This window comes from Gymnogyps californianus, chromosome 4, assembly GCF_018139145.2.
Source record: "Gymnogyps californianus isolate 813 chromosome 4, ASM1813914v2, whole genome shotgun sequence".
NCBI classification, from domain to species: Eukaryota; Metazoa; Chordata; class Aves; order Accipitriformes; family Cathartidae; genus Gymnogyps; species Gymnogyps californianus.
The window spans coordinates 4,167,928-4,181,020 of record NC_059474.1 but is presented as its reverse complement, the minus strand read 5'-3'; the positions used below and the strand labels follow the sequence as shown (position 1 = coordinate 4,181,020).

Below are 13,093 nucleotides of genomic sequence, written 5' to 3'. Positions count from 1 at the left end.
GAACTTGCTGAGTTGTATGTTTGAGGACAGAAAAAGGCTCAGCTCTGCTTCACTGCATCTTGCTATACATCTTCAAGGACACAAGGAGAAGAAAGGTATTACAATAATTATTCATATTAGTTTGATCTTCTTGCTCAGAGTTTGGAAATCCCAGGCAAGAACACCATTTTCTGAAAACTCTTCCATGAAACGGTTGCAAGAAAACCATATGCAAGAAAAGGTTAGGAAAATGGCTAGACAAGTTTCAAAACTCCAGGCTATACTATTTCAGTAGACAGGATGAAGACGGTACCAGGGACTTTCCCAGGCTTCAGCTACGCAATTGCTTGTACTAATTCTTCCCTGATGAATGCCCTACGCTTATAGGAAAGATTCATCCAACTCCCCCCTTCCCTGATCTCTCCCCACTGCAATTCATTCCCTCTTGCAACACAGACACAACTGGAAATGTTTACTTTAGCTTGATACTCAGCTATCTGCCTTTTCTTGTTGTGTATGCATTATATTTCTTTTCAGTCAAGACATGAGTCCCATTACAATTACACTCTAATCTTCCATGATGGGGGAAACTTTTCAGCAGTTCTCTCTCCTGAAGTTAAAATTCAGGTTCTTTGCAAGGACAACTGGTATCCCTGCTAGCCAAGCAATGAGATTTGGGGTTGAGGGCTTATATTAATGTGCACACCGTCTACATAAAGCTATGTTTCTACATGGTTTATGTCTTCTTGTCATTAGATACATATTTATTCCCTGTGTCTCTTCTCTTGGTTTGGCTTTGATGAGAAGATGTCAGAAGCCTGAACCCAAACAGAGAGTCCAACTTCAGGAATACAGATGGATCTCAATTTGTGAGAAGAGATCAGCTCTGTAGGTGGGAAAGAGCACCTATCTTCTGCTCACATAACAGTCAAGGCCATGACACAACGTACACAACTGCATCAAGTCAGATAGTTTATTTATTCACTATATTTGCAAAGACATCCAGCAAATTCCTTCTCAGAACTTACTCATTGCACTTGGATATATTCATGTCATACACAGCAAACCTGCTTGATAAGGTCAGACTGTCAAGACCTGTCAGACTGAAGAGTCAAAGCAGTAAATGCTTTTTCAAGTTAAACCGTGATGAAAATGGTCTTGTCCATACCACATAAAGTCAAAAACACTTTCCGGCAACCCTGAACCACTAATGATTTGCTAACGATGAACAAGATCGAAGAGTTTCTCAATGGATGGAAAATCTAGCATTTAATACAAAGAATTACACAGTAGAGCAGGTTCATTTTAGCCATAAGCTTTTTCAGTCACCATTTACTGCACACCTATGACACTCCCAGCATAACTTGCATTTCCAGCTATGATACACCCATAACAAATTTTCTCACCATGTCTCCATATTGGCTTGTGTGGCAGAAGAGAAGAAAAAGTAGCCATTGTATTGCATTGCTCTGAGTTTTAGCACCATTATTCCATAAAAACAGAACATGGGAGTAACGGATGAGATCTAAAGCCCTCCGAGTCTTCATTCTCCCCCCAGCAAATGCTAACCTGCATATGCATAAACTCAGAAGTACAAACACATACATAAACACCTTTAAACAGCAAATAAAATTACTGGGAGGCATAGACTGACAAGGTCCAGACCTTACAGGACACTACATACTATAAATAGTCTACAGTTTTCAAGCAAGGGAGAATAAAAATAGAAAAGAGAAAATTTAGCTAAAGGTTCTGTCAGCCAGCACAAAAAGTCTCTATACTGAGAAGATCCCAACTAAAGCTGGCAGAGAGGCACAGATGTTAGTGAATCCGATGGCAAAGAAGGAACAGTGATGGCCAGAATGCAGCAGATGTTTCTTGCAGAATCTAGTGGATTAAAAAAACACCCTGAAGTAAATAGGCACCTGCTAGTTTTTAGTTCAGTATTTTAAGTAATACATAGCATAATGTGGGAGAAAGTAAGGTGGATTCTGTTCCTATTCAACAGAATAACTTCATAAATAATGTTTCAAGTTCAGTTTCGGTTAGAAAAGAAAAAGTCCATATTCATTTTCTGATGGGATTCAGCTTTGACTCCCTGACACGAATGGCCAGCGCCTAATTAGCCCATGCCAGAGCAGACTGATGCACAGTCCACCCTCCTGCACTCCCAGAAACACCGCAGATGTGGGAGTGTTCTGATAGAAACAGAGCTTAAACAGAAATTAACTTCACAACTGGGAGAACAGTCCCATTCAAGTAAAAAAAAAACCAAAACAAAAAAACCCCAATATTGACCCTATTGTACAGCTGAATTGAGCTCAAATGATAAAAAAATATGCCTTTATAATTCATTTTCCCTTAGGTCTGTCTTGAGGCAGCTCAATCCAGCTATCAAACAGAGAAATTGCTCAAAAATTCTGTGCAATTACTAAAACAAGTGGAACGTGTATCAGGCATACAGTGTTCCATTACCAGTTACTCAACTTTTCTCAAAATTGTTTGAAACATGCATACACATTCACAAACCCTCCAGAAGGAAAGCCGTCTGCGTACGTGCATAGGTGTGGTTCAGATGCAGCTCCCTGACAATAGTAATCAGCAATATATTTCCCAGGGAGATTAGTTAGCGCACCAGATTTAGGGTTCAAACGCCATAAAAACAAGGTTCACTGAATATAAATAATATCCGATTAACTGGAATGGTTGGGAATATATTTATATTTCTCATGGTGATATAGAAATCGGTCCATTTTCCAAATACACTGCACAAGGGATTAGATTAGGCACAAGTACATGAAGTATAACATCAGACGTCATTATTATGATTTTCTAAATAAATTGCACTAATTAGAACTATTTGGAATTTTATCTAAGGACTTGTTTATTTTATAGATACAGGTACTTAATTTTACTGAGTGATACTATATACAAAAAAATGCAAAATCATTAATCAATTATTTTTGTCTGCCTTACAACATACTATTGTTTCATTCTAAGCTACTGTGACGGGCATCTTAAATTTACTGGAAAAAAAAACCATAACATGCACTGCAATTCAGAATTGTCTTCACAGCAAATCTAAAAGGACAAAAATGTGTCATACTGAAGGAAAACATAATCAGTCATGAAAAATCTGCAACAGGAACACTCACCATTATTTGTGTTATTGTTGGAATTCTGTAATAATACATAATAGTCCAAAAATTTAAAGATCCCAAAAGGCACAACTGCTGCATGGCTCTGGTAATAAAGGCACATTTGTAAAACAGCCACACTGCTATTTAAAATACGTAGGAAAAAATAACGAAAAGAACCACAGATTGACACTAGAAAACTGAAATCTCATCAAAAGAGCAAATCTTATCTTCAACAATTATACACAACTCCCTCATCTTTTCATCCATGTGTTCACACATGAGTATTTTTGGTGTTTTTCCAAAAAACAATTGCATTGATGTTGCTGGTTTATGGTTGGTTTGGGGTTTTTTTTTCTCTCCTTAACATACATAACTTGTATTCATATTTGTATTTAATTATTACACAAAACCACTAGAAACAAACAAACAAACAAACAGAAAATATCCCTTGAGTCGCTATGGGCAACCTCCACAAGTGCTACTTTCCAGCTACACATAAAATATCATGTAATGGCAGTTAAGCCCTTCCTAGAAATGCAATTCTTTTTTCTTATGAAAACCATCCACGGTCTAACAAATAAAACTGTAATTCATTTTGGTTACTGTGCATGAAGGTGAGAATAAGAGGCACTAACCCTTGAAGATATATTTTAGTTACACATTTCCTTATAAAAATTTCATAGAATTAAAAATTACAAGATTCATAAAAAAAAAGGTTAGCTGTTATAAACTCTGAGAAAACAAAACTAGCAATAAATACAATTCCCTTATACTTTTAGCTAATTGTGACATTGAAGCCAGAGAAAAGAAACATATTTCAGTTATTAAATTCAATATTGTTGAGAACAGAAATTCTAATAAATTTTTCAATCACACATTTCTTACAAAATCTCAATGATGATAATGCGATAAAAGACATGTGGCAGGGCATATCTGTTACTCTTTAAACATGCCAACAAGCACTGGGAAAACGGGTACCCAGCAAGCTCCAATACTCTTACATCTCTGACAGCCGGAGAAAGTTTTAATTAGTTTGCTAGTTCAAGGCTTCCTAGAATAAATGCAATTCTGTCATTTCTAATGCGTTCTCATGATCAGTTAATGGATTTTTTTTTTTTTTTTTTGCCTCCAGCTCAGACAACCTTCCTGTCTTATAATTTCTTCTAAATCAATTCATAGGTTATCCATATTTTCTCATCTGGAACACTAATGAGCTTGTCTAAAATTCAGTTTTAATACACCATTCTCCTGACTCACTGAGGTCTTCTTTTTCAAATCCACATTGCATTTCTGTATTACTCCCCAGAATTTCAGTAGAAATCAGTGGATGCACCACCATTTGAAAATCTGTCACTCATGTGCCTATATATACACTGAGTTGAGAACCTAAATCCCCCCCTACCCCCCCACTCTGATACAAAAGGCTTGATTAGCATTTTTGGAGCGCAAAGACTTGTGTACAACCATTTCTGGTTTTTCAAGCATTCTCCAAAATCACACACAGTTTGGAGAACAAGAGGATACTCTAAATATTCAAATGTGAATGCCAAAATAAAACATGGATTTGTCTTGGTGGTGCTAGAAATCACAGAATCAGACAAATTTTGGCTGTACAGGACCTCAGGATGTCATCCACTCCAAACTCCTGGTCAAAGTAGGGCTGCCTCCAAAGTCAGATAAGGTTGCTCAGGAACTTGTGCAGCACAGTTCTTTTACATTTTGTGGCTATTAAATCTCTCTCTTCTATCCAGTGACCTATTTTTAACGACTTATGGAAAAACTTCACATCTCTGATTTCCGTGTTAGGCAGCTCTTATGACTACAGTGGACTTCAGAGTTCAAACTGAACAGGGATTAAATATTTATGTATTTATTTATTTGCCAAGATAAACTTTCAAATTAGATGTTCTCTTTAGGAAGGAAAGTGTTTTGAAACTTTTGAAGGAGATCCAAATCTTCGTATGTGGAATGTGCACACGTTATCTTGTGGAGTTTGTCACTGCATATACAGATTCCAATCTAAGCCCAGAGGTAAATGAGATACTATTCTTGACTTGACCAGACTGTATATGCAATTTTAGCTAGAAAAAAGAAAAGTCTTTAAACTGGGATGATCGTCAACTTATCTGAGAAAGACAGAAAGAGCAGCTGAATAACTTAAGCTAAAAATGCAAGAGATAAACAATCTGAAGGTAGCTCTTCTCATCACTTGAAGCTTTCGTGATTATGTTTGTGCGGCTCACAAAAACATGCTTTAGTCAAACATGCTTTATTGGATTCAAAGTAGAGGAAAATAAGTAAAGCTATTTATTTCTCTAATACAAGAAATTAAATTATATGTTCAAAAAGGCTTTTTTATATGTCCATACTATCTAGAAACCTACGAAATGAAGAAATCAGAACGGAAATATTAATAAATGTTGAATAAAACAATAGCCCAACATTTCTCTACCCCTCTTGACTGCACTTTATTTTCTCTAGTCTTCTTGACATACTGCTAAAATAGAAATACATTGTTCCTCATCAAAATACAAAGGTAAGGATCTCGGGCACCTTAGTTTCTACCATGGAAGAAATCCAGGTCCTGTAGTTCAACTTGTAATTTCTTTATTAATATTTGTTGAGGCGTGCTATCAAACATAAATCTAGCTAAACCAAAAGCTAACCCAAGCAACTTGAGAAACTACAATGACACTTTCACTTCTTGGCTGATGTATTCTCTTCTGGGCAAGGTGCTGGAAAGTAAAAGAAAGTAAAAGGAAAACAGGAAATTCACTCACAGAAGACTCAATAATCTGCTCTTTTCACAACAGATCATGGTTCACATCAGCTTCACTTACTACGCCAACACCAGGATCAGAATAACAGAGAGCTCGTAACCTAATTTTCAGTTAGTATCACAATGAATTCAGGATTTTAGTCCGTCTTCCATATCAACAACAAAATTATCAAGGTTTATAATGAAAGTTAATTACCATGTTATCAACAGTGATGTGAAATGAAACATATATCTCTTTGCCTTTGAGTCTGTAAAGTTGTGTACATTGTTAGAGACTTTCATGCCCAGAATAATTTGTAGAAAGATAACATAATTTTTTTCAAAAACAAAGAAAGGCGAATAGGTGTAATTTCTTTGGGAAGTGATTCACTGTAAGGAGCATAGGAACCATACAGAGACATCATTTTGGGGAAATTAAAGAAGTAGCAATTTCTATTTTATCCCTGTTTTATTCTGAAAACAAAAACATCACGTCTGGTCTCAGACTCAAATGAAGGCCTACATTTTTATCCAGCAGACCAATCTCAAGATCCACAATGTCTATGAGAAAATTGTTAGTAACAGGTGGATGGACAGATGGGGTTAGCTGGCATTCATTTTTAATATAATGAGCATTCCTAGAAGAAAAACTACTTGTGTGTGTATTTTAAATAATGGAGCTATCCATCTTGAAGCTTACTAGGATAAAATTATGTAACCAGTTTCCCATTATTAATGGCAACTCAGGGACAGAAAGGCACCAGGCCACGGACTCAGCAAATCGCACTGACGGCGACAGAAGTTTGATGTCTACTGCCATATTTCTCTGGACCGCACAGCTCCTGCCCCTGTGCATGCACTCACAGCACATGTAAATTTGTACAGACACAGGAAACGTGATATGCCTAGATATACAAAGATTTCCTCTGACAATAAAGAAACTGGTCTACCTGGTTAAAAGCTGGACAACGCTAATATATACTTTATACACGTTACCTAGCATCACTTTCATCTTGCTCTTTTTAGACCACTGGACAAATGTTTTAGCTTCTCTTAGCAAATTTTACTCAGTTGAAAGATAACTGGTTGAGCATACACTCCTAATTGATCGCAGCATGAAATGAAACAGGTTTTAATAGTTTCTTTAATTTGGTTGGTTGGTTTTGTTTGTTTTTAATGTGAACCTGTCTTTCATGGTATAATAACAAACCAAGAGTATGTACTGAGTCAGATACCTGTCTTAAACTGACTGTTTCATGAATTTCTAAACTGCTTTTAAAAGACAAACATAAGTAAATAGTTGTTGCTACCGTATTCCCGCTCATACTTTGAGGCTATAAATTATTTAGAACAAGAACTTCTAAACATGTTTGAACAGAGCTTTCCACTAGAGATCACGAACAAAAACTGTTCAAGTTTGTATTATCAAAGATTATTAAGATAATTATGTACAATGAGTAAATATAGCATCAGGCTGAAGGAAGAAGCAAAACAAATCGAAGATACTTGCCTGGGTAACGAGTGGCTCCAATAGCCTCTCTACTGTGAGAGTCCTGATTTCCAAACTTTTGGGGTCCCATTTCAAAATGATAGGTGACGTTGCAGAAGTCATACTCCCTAGAACAGACAAAATTACACAACATCCATGAAAATTATTAGTATAATATCCAAATAGTGCGTATAATTTATTTAGAGAATAGCATATATGCTGTTCCTGTTCACATACAAAATACTTCTCCATAATCTTGCCAGTGTTCCTCTACTCCCAAGAACTCCCAGGTGCACCACTGCCACATCCACTGAGTGCTTAACCTTTTATATTCAGAATTTTTTTCTCTCCTATACCTCTTAAGAATAGATACCCTATCATGCTGCATCCACATTGTATTGGGTGTACGTGGCTAGGTTTTGGGGGGGGGGGGGGGGGGGGGCTGCAAGGTGAGCTCTGTGAGAAGAGGCCAGGGGCTGCCGCATGCTGGACACAGCATGGACCCACCACAGGACACAGCTGAGACCATCAGCGATGCTGGTGATGCCTCTGGGAAAACACGTTTGAGAAAGGAAAAAACGCTGCCTGGCAGTGCGAGGAGTGAGGTAAAGAAAGTGCAAGAAACAATCCCACAAACTCCAAGGTCAGAGAAGGAGAAGGGGGAGGAGGTGCTCCAGGCACTGGAGCAGAGGTTCCCCTGCAGCCCGTGGGGAAGACCATGGTGAGGCAGGTATTTCCCTGCAGCCCATAGAGGACCACATCGGAGCAGATATTACTGCAGGCCACGGGGACCCAACACCACAGCAGATGATTATGTCCTGAAGGAACTGCATCCCATGGAGAGTGCATGCAGGAGCAGGTTTATCCTGAAGGACTGCAGCCCACGGAGAGGACCCCCACTGGAGCAGGGGGAAAGCGTGAGGAAGGAGTGGCAGAGACGAAGCGTTATGAACTGACTGCAACCCCCATTCCCCATCCTCCCTGTGCCGCTTGGGGCGGGAGAGGCAAGGAAGTAGAAGAGTCAGGAGTGAAGTTGAGACTGGGAAAAAAGTGAGGATGGGGGAAGGTGTTTTAAATTTTGTCCTTTTTTTCTCACAATCCATCTCTATTTTAATTAGCAATAAATTAAATTCATTTTCTCCAGGTCAAGTCTATTTTGCTTGTGATGGTAACTGGTAAATGATCGCCCTGTCTTTATCTCCACCTACAAGGTTTTCATCCTATTTTCTCCTCCTGTCCTGTTGAGGATAGAGAGTGAGAGAGCAGCTTGGTGGGCACTTGGCAGCCACCCAAGTCAACCCATCAACAGATGGAATACAACAAATTCAACAAGCTTCTTCAGCTTTTTGAGTAAAACTTCCCCACAGTATTCAGGATTTCTTAATTTTGCACCAAAAATGCTAGTACTCATTTAAAAACAAAAAGGATTCTCCAGACCATCTTAGGCTTAAAAGCTTAAACAAGGCCTAAAACAAAGGCAACAGCAAGTTGCTGTCTTTTTATTTGCCATTTCAGGTTTTCATGAAATTTTCAAGACAGTTGACTTCATTTTTGAAGTTCCAGATACAGAAAAATACAGCTGTCATGTTGTAGGAGACATACAATGCACCTCATTGAGCTGGGAACTGATGTAAGTATTTGGTGACAAGCAATGCCACATGTAAACTAACTTGTCCATAAAAAAAAAAAGGAGACACAGAAAAATTTGACAAAAAAATGTTCATTTTAAATAATTCTGGTTTAAATATTTCCCTTTATTTTAAAATTAAAATAAAAAATTAAAAGTCCCATATACTTAGAACACCACGAGAACTCTAGCAGAGAAAGACAAACCAATAATATCACTTTGTACATTGCGTGAGATTCAAATCAAGCCCTCTGTATATAATATCCCAAACATTTAAAATTGTTTTCTCCAGAAAACTATGTTTAACTGACAAGCTAATTTCAGTAATTAAAAAAAAAAAAAAAAAAAAAAAATTCAGTGAACAAAATCAGAAGTTCAGCTATTGCTCCTTAAATAACAATCCACTTCATAAATCTTAATTCAATAAGGTATATATTCAGTACTTAGCAACATTATCTAGCATATACAAAATAAGCTCTACTGCTTTATTCAGGAGAATGTCTTGACTAATTACTATCACTCAAAATTAACAGGCTAGTAAGTCTACCCAAAATTCATTCACAGTCTGCAAAAGATTTTCACTGTGTTACTAGCAGACAACTTAAAATACTTGCTCAAAAAGAGAGGTGTATCAGAACCCCCTAATCAATGTATTTATAAATCACATATAAAAACAACCCTCAGCTTCTCTTATTTGCAAACATTTGGTAGTAGAATTATCTGATAATATCTAGTGTGTGCTAAAATTGCCATTATTCATTTTCCACTCTTCTGCGAAAGATCATTAGGCTTCATGTTTTACAATGCTTAAAACACCCATACATGTGATTAAAGAAAACTACGAGACAGTTTCTAGTTGCTGTAAACATGGTTAATGTGGGAGCTATCCTCATTTTTCCAACAGACAATGTTTAATCGTCTTTCCGAACCTGTTTCTTTTTTATATAAAGATGGTTGCTCCTCCAGTTGGCCTCTGTACTCAGAAAGTAAGTTTTAAGTAGACAATTATTCTAGTCAATAATTTATGAGTTATGTTACTTTTAAATGTGTCAAATACAGTTTCTTTCTTTTTAATAAGCACACTTTTCCTCACTAACTATTAACATGGGTACTCAAACATACACCTCTCATTATACAAAAATATATTCAAAGCTGTAACATAGTCCAAAGCCTACAAAAGCAAATTCATTTCGGTGGATGGCAATCATACAGGTGACACAAAAGATAACCTGGATGATCAGTTGTTTCAATCTGAATACTGCCTCAGTTTCAACCTTTACTAAGAAATAGAAAAAATATCCTTCAAAATTCAGTATGAAAGGGTGAGTAACGCTTTCAACTACAAAGAAAAAGCCTTATTAAAAATCTATAAGAAAGTTTTTCATTTGCAGTAAAATCTACACCACAAAAGCAAATAAGTAAAATTAAAAAGTCAAATTAGTGCATTTTCCTCAACATTTCACCAGCTGCTGTCACAATAGCAATTTTAAATGACAAAAGACTAAAAAGAAGTTACCTGCCCAAGCGTATCTATACAAATAGATGGAATATTTCTTCCCTGCCATTTCTACAATGATCTTCCTAGACTGAACAGGTGAACGGGGACTGCTCAGTTGGATAAAGGAAAGGATGCTAACCATATCTTATGAATCTTTGACCAGATATTCCCCAAACAATTAGCTTTAAGTACTTGACTGAAAACATAAATTGCTTCATAGCTTAAACTTGGCTTGGGGTTCTGCAATACCTGTGAGGAAGATAACCTGTGTGAGCAGAGGATAATGGCATCCCATAACATTTTTTATATAAAAGTGTATTATGACAGATAGAAGAAAACAGTAGTAGCCATAAGTAAAAGATCTCCTTTCCTATTACCTTCTAGAGTTGACTGATATCTGCTATTTTCTTAAGTGCCTTAATTTTTTTGCTTTCCCCTGGAGTTTCCAATTTATTGTCATTTTTTAAATACTTAGCAACATACTTGGAAAATAACCCATTCTTTCTTCAAAATGTGAAATCAGGTTTCCCGTCTGAGTTCCAACCTCTGTGATTTAGAAACACGTACTGATTGTTCTTTGGGGTAAATCTCATTGAACTAAAATTCACATGGTGTTTTTATGATTGCAGAGTTAAGAAAAGATTTTTAGCAGAAAATTTCAGTAAAACTTAATCTCTGTTGTTCACATATATTATCAACTGGCAGAGTGTGATTATTAAGTCCAAATTTGAAATCTGATATTAATAAATGAGAAAAGTACGTTAATAGCACTGTGATAATACTGCTAAAGAAGTATACAGATGATTGCAGTCTTAATCCTGAAACTAGCTCCACACTTATTCAAGAATATATTTAAGGAATTCTGTTGCCTAACTGTGCTTTTTCTTCCTTGAGCATGTGCCAAAATATATCTGTCTCTTGTTTTAAGCTTTTAGTTTTTCCTAAATACAGCAATACAGAAACATCTCTATCCAGTCCGGTAACTATCATTCAATGTGAACATTTGTTTAGGCACTCTGTCTTCAAAGCCTATCTGTAAAGAAAATAAGTATTTACTTTAGTCAACAAATCATTAGAGTGGATTCCTATATTAGAGCCAAATTCCACTGACGTGGAATTCTTCATCAACATAACAGTCACCAAAAATCTAACCCCACAACCACCCTTTTCACCAACCTTTTCACACAGCAGGATTTTACTTTTTGGAACCTTCTACAAAACCAAAATATTCTGCACATGAAATTACTTTTTTGTCTATCGCACTATAATGTATTGTTTTTCTCTACAATAGATCCACTTTCCTTGCGACTTACACAGATATGCATTCTGATTGTCAGAAACTGCTCACAAGTGACAGTGCATCTCATTTCTAGGCTGCAACTTAAATGTAACAGTAAAAATATTTCAACTCTATATGAGCAAAAGCAACATTTGCTGAAGCAAACTGATAATTTTTTAGAAATATGAACATTTCCAGCCTAGAACAGGCCTCCAGCTGTTAGTCCAGTTCACATCTGCAATGCAGAACACTGCAGACATGAAAGACAGATGCTAAACATTTCATACTGAATACAGTAAAAACGTATTCTACCTGATCCATAGCAAATCTGTAGGCTTAATCTGGTGGCAATACTAGATTGGCAATACTGGCAGCACAAGTCTGTACTTCCAACAGTATATTTGTTACTGGAAGGCAAAAAATGATCTTCATTGGTGATAAAGAAAGATGTCCAGCAAGGCAGAAAGTCAGTAAGTTCAGAGGAGGCAAAACACAAAATAATAATAATTTAGCCCTCATTTCCAAATATTAAATTTATAATAGCCCTAATATTTCAAGGGATTTATATGGACTATTAAAAAAAAAAAAAGCATGCTTTACAGACGATTCTCCCACATCGATTACCATGTTAGCTTACAGTCCCCATGTCCAGACTAACAGGGCACTTCCACACATGCTTTAAACCAGCCTGATCTTCCACAGTGGAGAGGCCAGTTCAGCTCTTCCTGCATGTTTCTATCCTCTGCACTTTGTAACAGCGCTATGAATTCCATCAAGAACATAACCGGGTTGAACACTAACTAATTGTACAGAAGAAAAACAAGTTTTCAGTTCCCTGCCTGACTTCGGAGCCACGTGCATGACAGCACCAGCAACAAGCAAAGCTCCGAATATGGCAGCAGAGGTGAAGGGGAGGACAGGACTGCCTCTTCAGCAGCAGCACGGACACAAACTGGTTTAAGATGACTGAGAAACTGAACGACAGACAGTCTGCGCTTTCTTGGTTTGCATCCTTAGATTGAGAACCATGTCAAAACAAACACCTCTCTAAAGAGAGACAGACTTATGTGAAGAATATGGAATTCCTTACAGCAGGATACACAATCTCTTGAGACAGATACAGAAAAATTCTGACTGACTTCACAGATGCATTTATGTGCTTCACTGGGAGCTGGAAATCTAAATACTTGAATGGTTATATCCTTGAGTATGCCTACAGAGTATAACAGCGTGACATTAGAGATGCACAAGCTGGCTCTGAATTACCTCGTACGGGTACATGGTAGGCTGGAGCACCGGACAAACTAGCTCAGACATTAGAAA

The 13,093-nt window shown here is 37.0% G+C and overlaps 1 protein-coding gene across 1 annotated transcript in view; it reads right to left on the bottom strand.

Moving 5' to 3' along the window:
* The window catches only part of CTNNA2 (catenin alpha 2), a 529,003-nt gene that overhangs the window by 461,656 nt on the left and 54,254 nt on the right, over positions 1-13,093 (bottom strand). The window contains exon 2 of the mRNA XM_050895304.1: positions 7,388-7,494. Coding sequence (XP_050751261.1) covers positions 7,388-7,489 — 102 coding nt within the window. The 5' untranslated portion in view covers positions 7,490-7,494. The remainder of the gene's footprint in view (positions 1-7,387; positions 7,495-13,093) is intronic.